Source organism: Oncorhynchus clarkii, chromosome 13 (genome assembly GCF_045791955.1).
Source record: "Oncorhynchus clarkii lewisi isolate Uvic-CL-2024 chromosome 13, UVic_Ocla_1.0, whole genome shotgun sequence".
Classification (NCBI taxonomy): Eukaryota; Metazoa; Chordata; class Actinopteri; order Salmoniformes; family Salmonidae; genus Oncorhynchus; species Oncorhynchus clarkii.
In genome coordinates, this window is record NC_092159.1 from 42,318,628 (window position 1) to 42,335,928 (window position 17,301).

Below are 17,301 nucleotides of genomic sequence, written 5' to 3' on the forward strand. Positions count from 1 at the left end.
CCGGCACATGAGAGCCGCCCAGAAAGGACGACGTGGGCGCTGACGTTAGCGTGCCAAAATGACGTCATCGATGTGAGAGACATAAAACCTTGGTGATCTTGGTCACACTTTGAGCTTTAACTTCAAAAGCTTAATGAAGGCTTCAGAACTCTTTAAAGCCTACACAGAGGTTTCACTAATCATGTTTTAGTATATCATATAATGGTGATATAAGTAGCCCTTACATACAGTATGGGGCTTGAAAGTGTGAACTGTGAACTTGATGGATTTCTTTGTGAATGGATTTAATAACAGTGCAATGAAAGGGACAATATATTAAAAACTGGCCTTCAATTGAGTTTTCTAAGAAAACCCTGAACAAAATGAACAGTGAAGAGAATTAATCAATCAATCACTAACATAATGGATATCACAGAGTACAATGGTTTCCTTTAACCCAGACACTGCTATGCATAAACATGCTTGTCACCAGATTTGGTGAATTGTCCACCTCACGTGCCCAGACATCCCCTCTTTGGAAGGACCACTTTGACAAATCAGGGGATGGGCCAATAAGAGAGAGATAGCAAGAGAAGGAGATCAGGGAGGGTAAGCGCTTGCAGTGGAGGTGTTGAGACATAAGGACAGGTACTATTCTACTGGTGAGGAGAAAGACTAGTCAGTTGACAGAGACAGACAGGCAGATAGAAAGCACAGAGCAAGATAACCTCAGATGTGTTTTTAGTGTTGGATTCAAAGACTATTATCATCATCAAACCACTCTGGAACAAAAAAACGGTCAAGAGGAAACCAACATCTAACCAAGAAAATATCTACAGTAGTCTCTACAACAGAAGACTGGAAAGAGAGCTGCTATACTTGTAAAGACAGAGCTGCTATACTTGTAAAGACAGTACAGAGACTGTTTCATCGTTATTATTCACCAGCCCAGTAACTGACCATCATGACACATCAGGTCAGCCGCTCTCCATTCCTCAAGCCCTTCTACACCAGGACCCCGGTTGGTGGGGTCATTCCGCGAACCCAGAGACGCCACACGCTCCCCGCCAGCGAGTTCAGGAACCTGACCCCACAGGACGCCATCAGCGTGTTCGAGATCGAGAGAGAAGGTAAGAATATCTCCAGATTCTACTGGTTACTCAGAAAATGTTGATTGTATAGGATTTGTTGGACTAGAGAGGCTTTTGGGTCTTAACAAAATGCACATTTATCTTATCATTTCTAACACATAATGACAATAGCTGTCAGTCTCCACTATATAAATAGCTCAGGAAACTAAACAATGCCATAATACCACCAAATGTGTGTTTATCACAGATTTTTGTCCCAAAAAAATGGATTGTGAATGACATCAATAAACTGTGATAAGAGAACAAGCAGCCTGTAATCCCTGGTTTGTTTGCTAATCTTCCAAGATGCTTCATCTGCTCACTGACTGACCGTGTGTCTCGTCTTTTCTCCCACCAGCATTCGTCTCTGTGTCTGGTGAGTGTCCACTCACTCTTGACGAGGTGCTGAACTTCCTAAGTCAGTGTCCGGAGCTCTCCTTGGGCTGGTTTGAAGAGGGCCAGTTGGTGGCGTTCATCATCGGCTCAGGCTGGGGCAAAGAGAGACTGGAGCAGGTGAGACAGACACCACAATTTACAGTAGCTACCTCCATTGCATATTTGGAAATGTTTTGCCCCCAAAAAAACAGATATATTTTTTTCATAATCTGAAAGGTAACCATCAATAAAATACATGTTTTTATTCTGATCATACCGGGTCATTAACCCTACCTTTGCCTTTCCCTACCCCAGGAGGCCATGACCCAGCATATCCCAGAAACCTCGGCAGTGCACATCCATGTACTGTCTGTACACCGCCACGCTCGCCAGCAGGGTAAAGGTTCCATCCTGCTGTGGCGCTACCTGCAGTACCTGCGATGTGTGCCAGGCCTCCGGAGGGCCCTGCTGGTCTGTGAGGAGTTCCTGGTGCCCTTCTACCATAAGGCAGGTTTCAAGGAAAAGGGGCCTTCTGCCATCACCGTGCCCAACCTCACCTTCCAGGAGATGGAGTACCATATCGGCGGAGCGGCCTACGCACGGCGGAACAGCGGCTGCTAGTCACTGCCGGCCGTCACCACCCCACTCATAATCACATCAACCCCAGCACTGGAACTCATCCACCATGTAAACATAGACTCTGGTCATCACAGTTGACCGTCCAGACCACACTACAGCAGACAGACAGATCCACGCATCAACCTGGTCTCAGAGCATTTCATAATATTCTGTACGTAAATTCGAGACACTCCATTTAGTATGATAGGTTACATTTGGTGTGGTTACATAAGACAGATGGTTACTTAAGGAGGGTGGTTGGTCAGGATGAGTGGGCGTATAACACGAACATCTAGCAAAGGTTGCGAGTTCAAATCTCCTCACGGACAACTTTAGCAACTTTTCAACGACTTACTACTTTTTAGCTACTTTGCAACTATTTAGCATGCTATCCAAAACTTCCCCTAAGCCTAACCTTAACCCTTTAAACAAACCCTTCACGTTTAGCTAACCTTTCACGTAACTCTAACCTTGAAGCTTTTAGCTAATCTTCCCCTAAACCTAATCCTAACCTTAACACTATAACTTAACTCATAAACTTAACTCTAACCCCTAACCTAGATAATGTTAGCGAGCTAGCTAACATTAGCCACCTAGCTAGAATTCGCAACATATTACACGTTTTGTAAAATCCTAATATATTATATGTTTTGCAAATTCTGAACATATAATATGAATTGTAATTCGTAATATCATACGAAATGGGTGATGGACATCTACCAATCAACACATACCATACCAAACGTAACATATCATACTAAATGGATTATCTCAGATTTACATACAGAATCATATGAAATGCTCTGAGACCAGGTTGCAACCACAGGTGCTCCATGAGAGTAGGCACTGCCCCATCAATCTCAGCTGCAGCACCAGCAGGCTCCGAGACACCATCTTTCAGTGCCTCACAGCATCCCGACCCCCTGCAACATAGAGAGGGGACAAGCACCATCGCATGAAGGGGACAAGGATGGGTTTTCTTAGAAAACAGCAACAGAAAGAAAAACAAATTGTTAGTGATAGAAGACAGAATCAGAATATGTTTGAGATGCAATGTCGAGTTTCTGCATACTTTGTGTATACGTCATTGAATTATCAAAGTTCGAATTTTGCAGTCACAACATTCTTCATTGTAATTATGCTTCATTTTGAGAGTATTTAAATTAAATGTTCCTTGCCACAAATCGTACTTTGTAGTACTATTCTTGTTTGAGGTTTGTATTACTACTAATACTACTGTTAATACTACTAATACTACTGTACTATTAATACTACTAATACTACTATTGTTATTGAGATACTAACTCTACTATTGTTATTGAGATACTGTTACTGAGATACTACTATTATTGAGTTCTCTGAGTGTGATGTAAATACCATTTTATTTTTCTAAACCCTATTAGTCCTCTGGTGTGTTGAACTCTTTGGCTGTTGCTCATCTTTTCGTATTAACACTATGATGTACTAAGGCAATAAAGGGAAACGATGCCACTGATTTTATAGCTCCTCATACTCCCTTTAACATTGACATACATCAGGAAAACAGTGGTGCCTTCAACAAAGCTGATTGTTAGCGAACGGAAACTAATGTTCATGTCTGAAAGTAAAGGGCAGCATCAATCACCACAGAAAATCAGACAGACTTCACTGACGGATTTCTTTTCTCGTTTTCTTTACTGTTGTATTCCGTTACATATGAGTAGATAGGTAGCTAAAACACTACCTTGTTTCAATCCATCATTACTTCTTAAGAAGCAACAAACCAATAAAAGGATAGCATTCGAGTGCTCAACGTATTGTAACAAAAATATGGCAGTAGTTGGTACATTTATCAGCAAGGCACCAAAGGTATTAATGTCTGATTTGTTTGTCCCTGGTTGTTTTGAGAGGTTGCCTGAATAATTACAAAAACCTACTCCTGGATTGTGAGTGTTAAAAACACAAAAATAAAAATTTAAAAAATAACAAATTGAAAAACATACAGAAATATTTCCTTCTGTCTATTGTACCAGTGATGACTCCTCCAAACCCTGCCTTATACGTGAAGAGAGAGATAAATGTGAGAAGGGCTTAGATAAGGGGATAGACCATACCCTTCTCTCATTGGTCAGTGGAGGAGAGAAAATGGTGTGTGGGGGGGGGGGGGGCGGTGAAAAGAATGTGATTAATGCAAGTCCTCATGACGAGTGCAGTGGCATTCCTACTTATTCATACAGACAGCCCGAGTAAAAAACACAAGCATATTGTCATCAGAGTTCAGTTCACAGAGCCAGAGGAGAGGGAGCTCTGCACAGGACCCCCCCCCCCCCCCCTCCTCTTTAGCCACACTATAGGGCAGAACAGAGACAAGGATTGGTTGATAACACCTTCCAATCGATGCCTCTTGACCTGACGCCCCTCCTCTGGCGCTACCTTCCCACTCCTCAGTGGAGGTGGGCGTTGAGGTCGTACTTCTCACAGAACTTGTCTGTGAAGGGGATGCAGGTGAGCAGTTCACACCAGTCACACTTGATGGGGTACACATAGAAAAGCACCACGAGGCCGGCGAACAGCCCCAAGAACACCACCAGGAAGACGATGATCTGCAGGCGCTTGCGGTACATGTCCATGCGTCCGAAGCTGATGTAGGGCAGGAAGGCGAAGGACAAGAAGAAGCCAGAGATGAAGCCAAAGATGTGGGCAAAGTTGTCGATCCAGGGCAGCAGGCCGAAGGCGAAGAGGAAGAGCACCACACACAGCAGCTTGATGAAGGCCCGCCACGGCTGGGCCAGGATCTGCCAGCTCTGGAACAGCTCCACAAACAGGCAGGCCAGGATGCCAAACTGGGAGCCTGCCGGACCCACCTGACAGAGGGAGGGGGAGAGAGAGGGACCGGTCAGTCAGTGGAAAAGGTCAACATAGAAATACTCAGCACCTAGACACATTCTATTAGACACATTCTATGAGCTGCACAAAACAATGAAATATCCACCCCGAGTCTGAACCATACATCTAGTCTGTCTCATCTGACACTATTACCAGTCATGTGTTCTGAGCTGTCCAAATTGAAGCCTACATATTGAGGTGTGTGTGTTAGTGTGTGCTATGGGGGAGACCTCTGCTCTGTAGGGCAGGAAGATGGCGCTGGCTAGGTTGCCGGTGATGCCAGACAGGATGTATACGATGGAGATCCTCAGCCAGCCTGCCAGCTTCTCCAGGTCTCTCAGGATGGTCATCTGGAAGCACACTGACACCATGCAGTGAAGGATCCTACAGGGGGACAGAAAGACACGTTACACCATGCAGTGAAGGATCCTACAGGGGGACAGAAAGACACATTACACCATGATGTGAAGGATCCTACAGGGGGACAGAAAGACACATTACACCATGATGTGAAGGATCCTACAGGGGGACAGAAAGACACGTTACACCATGCAGTGAAGGATCCTACAGGGGGACAGAAAGACACATTACACCATGATGCGAAGGATCCTACAGGGGGACAGAAAGACACGTTACACCATGCAGTGAAGGATCCTACAGGGTGTATGCGTGTGAATGTAAGAGTATGTCCTCTGCATGTGATGAAGGGATCCAGCTAATCCGGCTGCTGTGAGAAGACACCTCCACAGCCAGCCAACCAGGGATCTCTAGTTTATCCAGCATCAATATGTCTCTGCTGTCTGTCTATCTCCTCAAGCCTAATGAGGGCTACTGCCTGCAGAGAGGACATTTCCTTTATAATTACCCTGGGGAGAGAGGAGAGAGAGGAGAGAGAGAGGAGACAGAGGAGAGAGAGGAGACAGAGGAGAGCAGATGAGAGCAGAGGAGAGAGAGGAGAGCAGAGGAGAGAGAGGAGAGAGAGGAAAGAGAGGAGAGAGAGGAGAGAGAGAGGAGACAGAGGAGAGAGAGGAGAGCAGAGGAGAGCAGAGGAGAGAGAGGAGAGCAGAGGAGAGAGAGGAGAGAGAGGAGAGCAGAGGAGAGCAGAGGAGAGCAGAGGAGAGAGAGGAGAGCAGAGGAGCGAGAGGAGAGAGCGGAGAGAGGAAAGAGAGGAGAGAGAGGAGAGAGAGAGGAGACAGAGGAGAGAGGAGAGAGAGGAGAGCAGAGGAGAGCAGAGGAGAGAGAGGAGAGAGAGGAAAGAGAGGAGAGAGAGGTGAGAGAGGAGAGCAGAGGAGACAGATAAGAGGCAGCAGAGAGATGGAGGACTGCTACTCTGCTCCCTCCGAGTGGCACGTTAGTGTACACACTCAGCTCCTTCTACTAATATAGGCTCATGACATCTGCGCTGTGGGACCACTGACATTCTGACTGAAGAAGTCAAAGACATTAATGAGGCGCTTGAAGAAGGAGTTATTGGAGAAAGTGTACATGACACATAATGAATCAGTGAGAGGACACATAATTGGTCACCCAATGGAATGAATCGTAGGACACCCTTCTGCCTCATTTTAATACAGCTGCTCCAGGGATGTCTAACAGTACAGTCCCGGTCGAATGTATTAAATGCTGCTAAGATGGACAGAGGATTTGTGATGAAATGGCGGAGGCAGGCAGCCACTTACCCAGCGTGCAGGAAGAGAGAGAGCCACAGTCTGTAGAACTGGTCTGGGATCTCTGGGTTGAGGAAAGGCAGCAGGCCACACACATCATCCATGCAGTGAACCTGGTGGAGGAGGTAGAATACATCACCTACAGGACACCATCTCTCTCTTTGTCTCTGTTGGCACACTCACACACACACACACACACACACACACACACACACACACACACACACATTCACACACGCGAAACCGCACACACAACAGCATACAGATACCCACCGGATTTACAATAACTTATTTTACTGCCATGCTGTTCTAAGACAAACATGTCACTGCAAGTCCTAGTAGTAGAGGATGGATTTTCATTTGACACATATTGTGGAATGAATACATCCTATTTATAATGAAGAGCCTTCTGTGTGAATATATTTACTTGTGCCCTGGATATTCTGTAGCTCAGAGCAGAGGGGATTATAGTGAGGACAGTTTGCCTACTCAGTAGGGTATTGTGTGGCACCCTGTATGGTGATTAAACACTATCCACTCTCACAGCTTAGATCTTCCTCTGCTCCTCAACGGCTGCCTCCGACTCAGCCTGTCTCATTAACCTAGTCGGAACGGGGCCGGGGTTATGGTCCGGGTTATGTCTTTTGTAGGACTCGGGTTATCGTATCCATCATACTAACTAGCCACTGAAGATGACTTGGCAATATCCTAACGCAACGTAATAGTCCGATATTCATTGAGTAGAGAGATGCTTACTTACTTGGGAGCAGAGAGTAGCCTCCTCGTGGAAGTAGCCCTTCATGAAGTCACAATACTCCCTGGACGTGATCTCACACCTGAGGAACGGGAGAACCACAGCATGACCTCGTGGCCACACACTCCCTTGACTCCTCCCCTTCGTGTGCACTGATAGGTCATGAACAAGACACACGGTGACCACTACACTGCTTACATATTGCTGCTTTACCAGATCAGTGCAGATGAAGGCAAGAGGGGAGAGGAAGTCCATGTAGATTATTGAGATGCAGCCCCCTGCCTTGTTTAAGCATCCATCTACATGTACCACAGACACAGGCAAATCAACACCACAGTGTCTATAGTAAATAGACTCCCAGGAATGTGTGTGTGGTGTCTGGCGTGAATGTTTGCATGTTTGGTTTTGTATGTAGGCTCTCCTCACCTCCCTTTTGTGCCGATGCAGCAGGGCCGGCCTGTGATGGTGCAGTCTATGTGAGGCAGGTTGGTGTGGTTCCCTGTGTTGTACCTGGTGCAAACCTAAAAACACAGCAAGAGGAAACAAGGAGACACTGACTGATTGACAGGTCCTCTGACCGCTCACCCTCTCATCATGACCAACGGGGTTACACAATACTCACTGGCCACATGGTGATGTCGTCAGGCCATTCATGCGGTGCCACCGATGCTGGCTCGAGACAAATCCTGTTGTGGGGTGAAAAATATTGATTAAATATTAGTATGGATACACAGTTCAGTCAGTGGTCCCAATAAGCACACAGTGTAACTACAGTAGCATGAGGGGTGTGACGGCGTACTGCTGAATGTCAGAGTGGTTCTCTCACCGGGGGTCCTGATGGCACACTGAGCCGTACTGCCTGTCTCTGCCCTCCAGCTGAGGGGTGCTGGGATGCCCCGGCCACTTCACCCACACGGCCAGAGTACTCTGAGGCAAAACAAAGATCGAAAGGAAAAAATATTGACCCCTGAATAGCTCTTTCGTGGAGGTAGAGTACAAAAGAGTGAGAGAGAGAGAGCGAGAGAGAATAGGTCGGCTCAGGGACTCACGACTCACCGAACACTCCTCCTCTGAGGTCTGTAGACAGCCGGAGCGGTCGTTGCGCACACAGCAGGCAGAGTCTCTCTCTATGTCTCTCTTGTCCCGGATCAGGTCGTGCACCTGCTGGTCCTGACGCATGCAGGGAGAGTACTTGGCCCCCAGGTGGATCAGAGCCTCCTAACGAGGGAGACAGATGGCATGCAGACAGTGAGGAATAGACACATAGAACACCATCCCTTTATGAGGCCTAGTTAAAGCGCTCACATAAGTACCTTCCAAACTGAAAGGATAGGACATATCTGGTCATGCGACAGAATGTTTGAATGAAAAAAGGGGAACAATGTGAATGTGCTTACTGAACTGGGCCCGACCCAGAAGTTCTCTTGTTGTACAAACTTGACATTTTCATATACACCTTTGTTTCTTAGAACCTGTGGAGGGAAACATTTCACATTTCAAGTTGATCCTGTAAGGATGAAATAGAAGGTCATAACGACTGTAAGGCCATTGTAAAGCTGTAATGATTCGTTCAGACGTTTCTTGATTTTAGTTTAGGATTATTTGATTGAAATTTTACTGCACGGTTAGGAGCTAGTAACACAAGCATTTCACTGCACAGTTAGGAGCTAGTAACACAAGCATTTCACTGCACTGTTAGGAGCTAGTAACACAAGCATCTCACTGCACTGTTAGGAGCTAGTAACACAAGCATTTCACTGCACTGTTAGGAGCTAGTAACACAAGCATTTCACTGCACTGTTAGGAGCTAGTAACACAAGCATCTCACTGCACTGTTAGGAGCTAGTAACACAAGCATTTCACTGCACTGTTAGGAGCTAGTAACACAAGCATTTCACTGCACTGTTAGGAGCTAGTAACACAAGCATCTCACTGCACTGTTAGGAGCTAGTAACACAAGCATTTCACTGCACTGTTAGGAGCTAGTAACACAAGCATTTCACTGCACTGTTAGGAGCTAGTAACACAAGCATCTCACTGCACTGTTAGGAGCTAGTAACACAAGCATTTCACTGCACTGTTAGGAGCTAGTAACACAAGCATTTCACTGCACTGTTAGGAGCTAGTAACACAAGCATCTCACTGCACTGTTAGGAGCTAGTAACACAAGCATTTCACTGCACTGTTAGGAGCTAGTAACACAAGCATCTCACTGCACTGTTAGGAGCTAGTAACACAAGCATTTCACTGCACTGTTAGGAGCTAGTAACACAAGCATCTCACTGCACTGTTAGGAGCTAGTAACACAAGCATCTCACTGCACTGTTAGGAGCTAGTAACACAAGCATCTCACTGCACTGTTAGGCGCTAGTAACACAAGCATTTCACTGCACTGTTAGGAGCTAGTAACACAAGCATTTCACTGCACAGTTAGGAGCTAGTAACACAAGCATTTCACTGCACTGTTAGGAGCTAGTAACACAAGCATTTCACTGCACTGTTAGGAGCTAGTAACACAAGCATTTCACTGCACAGTTAGGAGCTAGTAACACAAGCATCTCACTGCACTGTTAGGAGCTAGTAACACAAGCATCTCACTGCACTGTTAGGAGCTAGTAACACAAGCATCTCACTGCACTGTTAGGAGCTAGTAACACAAGCATTTCACTGCACAGTTAGGAGCTAGTAACACAAGCATTTCACTGCACTGTTAGGAGCTAGTAACACAAGCATCTCACTGCACTGTTAGGAGCTAGTAACACAAGCATCTCACTGCACTGTTAGGAGCTAGTAACACAAGCATCTTACTGCACTGTTAGGAGCTAGTAACACAAGCATCTCACTGCACTGTTAGGCGCTAGAAAACACAAGCATTTCACTGCACTGTTAGGAGCTAGTAACACAAGCATTTCACTGCACAGTTAGGAGCTAGTAACACAAGCATTTCACTGCACTGTTAGGAGCTAGTAACACAAGCATCTCACTGCACTGTTAGGAGCTAGTAACACAAGCATTTCACTGCACAGTTAGGAGCTAGTAACACAAGCATCTCACTGCACTGTTAGGAGCTAGTAACACAAGCATTTCACTGCACTGTTAGGAGCTAGTAACACAAGCATTTCACTGCACTGTTAGGAGCTAGTAACACAAGCATTTCACTGCACTGTTAGGAGCTAGTAACACAAGCATCTCACTGCACTGTTAGGAGCTAGTAACACAAGCATCTCACTGCACTGTTAGGAGCTAGTAACACAAGCATCTCACTGCACTGTTAGGAGCTAGTAACACAAGCATCTCACTGCACTGTTAGGAGCTAGTAACACAAGCAATTCACTGCACAGTTAGGAGCTAGTAACAAAAGCATTTCACTGCACTGTTAGGAGCTAGTAACACAAGCATCTCACTGCACTGTTAGGAGCTAGTAACACAAGCATCTCACTGCACTGTTAGGAGCTAGTAACACAAGCATCTCACTGCACTGTTAGGAGCTAGTAACACAAGCATCTCACTGCACTGTTAGGCGCTAGTAACACAAGCATTTCACTGCACTGTTAGGAGCTAGTAACACAAGCATTTCACTGCACAGTTAGGAGCTAGTAACACAAGCATTTCACTGCACTGTTAGGAGCTAGTAACACAAGCATCTCACTGCACTGTTAGGCGCTAGTAACACAAGCATTTCACTGCACAGTTAGGAGCTAGTAACACAAGCATTTCACTGCACTGTTAGGAGCTAGTAACACAAGCATCTCACTGCACTGTTAGGAGCTAGTAACACAAGCATTTCACTGCACAGTTAGGAGCTAGTAACACAAGCATTTCACTGCACTGTTAGGAGCTAGTAACACAAGCATCTCACTGCACTGTTAGGAGCTAGTAACACAAGCATTTCACTGCACTGTTAGGAGCTAGTAACACAAGCATCTCACTGCACTGTTAGGAGCTAGTAACACAAGCATTTCACTGCACTGTTAGGAGCTAGTAACACAAGCATCTCACTGCACTGTTAGGAGCTAGTAACACAAGCATCTCACTGCACTGTTAGGAGCTAGTAACACAAGCATCTCACTGCACAGTTAGGAGCTAGTAACACAAGCATTTCACTGCACTGTTAGGAGCTAGTAACACAAGCATTTCACTGCACTGTTAGGAGCTAGTAACACAAGCATCTCACTGCACCCGCAATAACACCTGCTAAACTGTGTACGCAACCAATAAACTTTGATTTGATTTGACCAGGGAAGTGAGGTGGTACTCACAGAATCAACCGTCTCGTGCTGGGAGAAGCCCACGGGGGCGATGCCATAGATGCAGACAGCCAGGATGGTGATCAGCAAGTGGACAACGGTGATCCAGTACGTAAAGAAAGGCCTGATGGAAACACAATGTCCATATTAGAAAACAACGGTTTAAACACAGAAGTGCTCTACTCTACACCAATGGTCTCATGTATTAAACACGCTGAGCCTCAGCATGGTCTTAGAGACCATTACCTATGGTCATCCATGTCCTCTATCTGCCTCTTCACATAGCTGTCGATGCGCTTGCGGTAGGTGCGGTTGGTGAGCTTCCCCACCATGCCCAGCCCGTAGGGCCTCTTCTCCCGAGCGAACAGCTTCTTGACGGGCACAACGATGCGCTGCCCCCGTCGCTGTCCGTTCACACTCACCACCTCCTGCCGCAAGGGCACCTTGGGCGGTCCTGGGGTTCCCTCTTTGGCCTTACGCCACCCTCGCTCCAGAGGCCTGGGAGGGGAGGGGAGACAGAGAGGAGGAGGGGTAAAGTCAGTTTAAAGAGGAACCCACCACAGCACCACCCGTGGGGAGAGTGTAGGTTCTCTTTAAACCGAACACTGTGTCAACACAACTGAATGGTTCACTGAGATGCTCTGGTGTATTGGATATTGGCAACAGAAAACCAAAGATACTGTAGTAATTTCAGATGTTTCGGTGTACTTGTTGTCATGATGAGTGTGCCTGACTCACAGCATGAGATGGCTCCTCTCCAGTTCACTCTTGTCCAGAGCGCTGCCGGTCAGCTCCGTCTCGTCCAGCTTACTGCCCTCCTCCTGCACCACATCCATCACAGCCGCGTCCGACGGAGACTCAAACACCTCGTCAGCGTACGTGGACAACTCCTCCTGCATCAGACAGTCCTGGGGGAGGGATTGGGAGGGGGTAGGCCAGGTCTGAGAACAGTAGTGGGTGGGAACTTGGCACAGGAGAGTTCCCTGGTCAGCTCACACATGGTTTAGGAAGAACTCCTGGTCCTAATGAAAACACACACTAACTGGTCGGCCAATCACAGGCCTTTAGACTCTATCCCAAGCTGCAACTCTGTTAGAGACCTCCAGGTATGTTCTCTTTTAGATGGAGGCCTGAGATGAGTTTCTAACTACAGAGTAGACGAGGACATGTCCTTACTCTGGCGAAGAAGGATGTGTCCAGCTCATCAGGTAAGTCCACCACGTCCTCCTCCATGAAGCTGGCAGGGGTGAAGCTGCGTCTCTGCATCCGCCGCAGGGTGGCGTTTTCCCGCAGGGAGCGCCCCTGAGACGCACACACACACACACATGACAACACAACACACACCATAAGCTGTCACCTAGCACAGCAGGACGATACGGAGCTGACCGGCACACACACACACACACACACACACTAACATTGAGTTGAGTGTATTTTTGCATGCTAGAAAATGTTGGAGACAGTACCTCATAATTATAACACATGCATAGTAGGCATATCAGAGCTTGAGGAGCCATGTTCGTTCATTCCTCCACGTCACTCTTGCACTTCCAAAATGGTAAGCTCTTTCATAACAGTAGTCCTAAGCACAGCACTGCTGTTCTTGAACATGCAACACAGCACATAGTGGTCTCCCTCAACACTGAATGACACAACACAGCACATAGTGGTCTCCCTCAACACTGAATGACACAACACAACACAGAGATAATGTCTCCTTTAGGAAATAAATGTGTCCGCCCGATGGAACTCGGTGTTGTTCTAGAACGCCGGAGGCTGACTGATTCCACACAACTGATCAGGCCATGCTGTTTCACCGAGGGTACCTTATCGATTAAGGGAAGAGTTTGGTCATAGTGGTACTGGGTGGGTATGGTTTGGATCTGTGTGTACAGTACAGTAGAGGGCTTTAGCAGCTTACAGTCTCTAAACTAATAAACCACTTCCTTCAATAGAATGTCTCGTCACACAGCAAGCTCACCTTAACCAGAGCTGCTGCTGCCCTGAAGCTCATCTTGGCGACAGACTCCCTCTTGCGTCGCCGCGGCAGCCGGTTGAGGCCTGAGCGGGAGGAAGTGAAGGAGCAGAGGGAGGCGGCGCCGGGGGTGACGGGGGTCTGGGGCACGCTGTAACCGTCCACCTCCTCCACCATACGGAACGCACGCCCCCTCGCCAACGGGTCCACGATCTGAAGATGACAGACACATCGGTTAGGAGCGGGCTATCTAGGACTGAGTGTATATTGTGAAACTGGATTGTGGTCGAATAATCTACCGAGATTCTAATTGAAAAAATACTGTGGGTACCACAGGAGACAAATATTGATACATCCAAACATATGCTATCAAGATCCACAATGAAACCCTCACTGAAGTACAAAAGTACTATAGGTATAATGACCCAAATATATAGATGACAGATGTATCATACCTTCTGCATGCCAAAGGCGTGTGCTGAGGAGGGTACGTAGAGGGGCGGGGGCGTCTCGGTGCTGGTCAGAGAGATGTTGTCCTGACTGGACAGGTCCATCTGCCGGATCACCTGGGGCTTCAGACGACCATAGCGCATGCTGCAGTGGCGCAGACTCTTCCTCTGCCATTTCTGAGTGGCATCGCCGTCCTTACTGACCCCGAACCAGTCCGCTGTGCCCCTGACACCACAAACACCAGCCACTCAGTCCGCGGGAAGCACACATCTCATCTCATTAACTCCACCCTACCCACAGAACTCTCTCTGATCACCTAGTTCCGCAGTACTTCCCTCGTAGAGGGAGTCTGTTAACTCCAGCTATCTAGCAGAGAGTGCATCAGTAAATGGCCAGAGAGATTTAGCGCTGTTATTAGATGTCCCTCCTCAAAGCCCTGTTCGGAAGACTGGATGGGCAAACATGCAATGGACCGATAACGCCACACTTCCCAGGAAAAGAAGAAATGACTAATTGTTCTTGACTGCACTAGTAATAGACCATCAGCCAGAGAGAGGGAATAAGCCCGGACATGTTCCAGTCCAGGCACACACGCACCCACACACACCCACCCACCCCCACACACCCCCCCCCACACACACACACACACACACACACACACCACACACACCGTCTCTCTCATGGGTCCGGTGTATGTTGTATTACTTTGCCTGCCTTTGCCGCATTACAGCACAGTAATAAAGTCAAACATTTGAATCAATGTAAAAGACTGAACTTTCTCCACTCTCAAAGCATGCTGGAGGCATTCTGTTGCTGGAAGAAAATCTGTCCATTTCCTCCAGATGACTAACTTTAGAATAAAGAGATTTTTGGAATGGACTATTCTATTACAATTTGACCCCGTTAAAGGAGTTTTACAACTATTTTACAACATGGTTCCTTGCACTGAAAGTAGTCTATGGGCCAGGATAAACTAATCTACAGTTCAGTTCTCTTTAAACATCCACTACAAACTTCAGCTAACTTTAGCCGCTACAGACTTTTTTCCTTTAACGAGTCGGGCTCCCGACGTGAATGATATACTGCTCTCCCGGGAACAGACCCAGATTCTTCTGATAATTTGTAGGCGACCGAATAAACCCCACTTCTACGAGAAAACGTGCAATCTTTGGAAAATAAAATTGTCGTCCTACGTGGAAGATTAAACTACCAACAGGACATTCAAAACTGTAATATCTTACGCTTCACGGAGTCGTGGCTGAACGACGACATTATCAACATACAGGTGGATGGCTATACGCTTTATCGGCAGGATAGAACAGCAGCATCTGGTAAGACGGCAGCAGACTGTCTTTTTATAAATAATAGCTGTTGCACGATATCTAAGGAAGTCTCAAGGTTTTGCTCGCCTGAGGTTGAGTATCTCATGATAAGCTGTAGACCACACTATCTACCTAGAGAGTTTTCATCTGTATTTTTCGTAGCTGTCCACATACCACCATAGACTGATGCTGCTACTAAGACGGCACTCAATGAGCTGTATTCAGCCATAAGCAAACAGGAAAACATTCACCCAGAGGCGGCGCTCCTTGTAGCCGGGGACATTAATGAAGGGAAACTTAAATCCGACCTACCAAATTTCTATCAGCATGTTAGATGTGCAACCAAAGGGGGGATAAGTCTGGACCACATTTAGCCACACACAGAGACACATACAAAGCTCTCCCTCACCCTCCATTTGGCAAATCTGACCATAATTCTATCCCCCTGATTCCTGCTTACAAGCAAAAATTAAAGCAGGAAGTACCCGTTACTCGCTCAATAAGGAAGTGGTCAGATGAAGCAGATGCTAAGCTACAGGACTGTTTTGCTAACACAGACTGGAATAATGTTCCTGGATTCCTCCGATGGCATTGAGAGTACACCACATCAGTCATTGGCTTCATCAATAAGTGCATCGATGACGTCGTCCCCACAATGACTGTACGTACATACCCCAACCAGAAGCCATGGATTATAGGCAACATCAGCACTGAGCTGAAGGCTTGAGCTGCCGTTTTCAAGGAGTGGGACTCTAACCCGGAAGCTTATAAGAAATCCCGCTATGCCCTCCGACGAACCATCAAACGGCAAAGTGTCAATACAGGACTAAGATCGAATCGTACTACATCGGCCCTGACGGATGTGGCAGAGCTTGCAAACCATTACAGACTACAAAGGGAAGCACAGCCGAGAACTGCCCAGTGACAGGAGCCTTTCAGACTAGCTAAACTACCTCTATGCTCGCTTCGAGGAACATAACACTGAAACATGCATGAGAGCACCAGCTGTTCCGGAAGACTGTGTGACCACGCACTCCGCAGCCGATGTGAGTAAGACCTTTAAACAGGTCAACATTCGCAAGGTCAGAGGGATTACCAGGACGTGTACTGCGAGCATGCACTGACCAACTGGCAAGTGTCTTCACTGATATTTTCAACCTCTCCCTGTCCGAGTCTGTAATACCAACATGTTTCAAGCAGACTACCATGGTCCCTGTGCCCAAGAACACTAAGGTAACCTGCCTAAATGACTACCGACTCGTAGCACTCACGTCTGTAGCCATGAGGTACCTTGAAAGGCTGGTCATGACTCACATCAACACTATTACCCCCTCCAATTTGCATACCAGATCCACAGATGATGCAATCTCTATTGCACTCCACACTGCCCTGTTCGACCTGGACAAAAGGAACACCTATGTGAGAATGCTATTCATTGACTACAGCTCAGCCTTCAACACTATAGTGCCCTCAAAGCTCATCAATAAGCTAAGGACCCTGGGACTAAACACCTCCCTCTGCAACTGGATCCTGGACTTCCTGACTGGCCACCCCCAGGTGGTAAGGGTAGGTAACAACACATCCGTCACGCTGATCCTCAACACAGGGGCCCCTCTGGGGTGCGGGCTTAGTCCCCTCCTGTACTCCCTGTTCACTCATGACTGCACGGCCAGGCACGACTCCAACACCATCATTAAGTTTGCCGATGACACAACAGCCTGATCACCGACCACAACGAGACAGCCTATATGGAGGAGGTCAGAGACCTGGCCGCCTGGTTCCAGGACAACAACCTCTCCCTCAATGTGATCAAAACAAAAGAGATGATTGTGCAGGAAAAGAGGACTGAGCACACCCCCATTCTCATCGACAGGGCTGTAGTGGGGCAGGTTGAGAGCTTCAAGTTCCTTGGTGTCCAC

General features: G+C 47.1%; 2 protein-coding genes across 4 annotated transcripts in view; one reads left to right on the forward strand and one right to left on the reverse strand.

Moving 5' to 3' along the window:
• Positions 1–943: 943 nt before the first annotated feature.
• Positions 944–2,141, forward strand: LOC139423955 (serotonin N-acetyltransferase-like). Its single transcript, XM_071175614.1, has 3 exons — positions 944–1,109; positions 1,468–1,622; positions 1,800–2,141. Exons 1-3 carry the CDS (start codon positions 944–946, stop codon positions 2,103–2,105), a joined length of 627 nt encoding a protein of 208 aa, XP_071031715.1. The 3' UTR covers positions 2,106–2,141.
• A 1,601-nt stretch (positions 2,142–3,742) lies between these two features.
• The window catches only part of LOC139364746 (inactive rhomboid protein 1), a 46,819-nt gene continuing 33,260 nt past the window's right edge, over positions 3,743–17,301 (reverse strand). The window contains exons 4-18 of one of the 3 annotated variants that reach the window (XM_071101778.1): positions 14,066–14,285; positions 13,617–13,823; positions 12,812–12,937; positions 12,374–12,543; positions 11,882–12,133; positions 11,648–11,759; positions 8,786–8,860; positions 8,445–8,606; positions 8,215–8,315; positions 8,011–8,074; positions 7,815–7,909; positions 7,395–7,470; positions 6,647–6,747; positions 5,198–5,351; positions 3,743–4,945 (exon numbers count right to left, since the gene is read on the reverse strand). In XM_071101778.1, coding sequence (XP_070957879.1) covers positions 4,526–4,945; positions 5,198–5,351; positions 6,647–6,747; positions 7,395–7,470; positions 7,815–7,909; positions 8,011–8,074; positions 8,215–8,315; positions 8,445–8,606; positions 8,786–8,860; positions 11,648–11,759; positions 11,882–12,133; positions 12,374–12,543; positions 12,812–12,937; positions 13,617–13,823; positions 14,066–14,285 — 2,335 coding nt within the window. In that variant the 3' untranslated portion in view covers positions 3,743–4,525. Of the gene's footprint in view, positions 4,946–5,197; positions 5,352–6,646; positions 6,748–7,394; positions 7,471–7,814; positions 7,910–8,010; positions 8,075–8,214; positions 8,607–8,785; positions 8,861–11,647; positions 11,760–11,881; positions 12,134–12,373; positions 12,544–12,811; positions 12,938–13,616; positions 13,824–14,065; positions 14,286–17,301 lie in introns of all 3 variants that reach the window. The other 2 variants (XM_071101777.1, XM_071101776.1) reach the window with 2 other exon arrangements.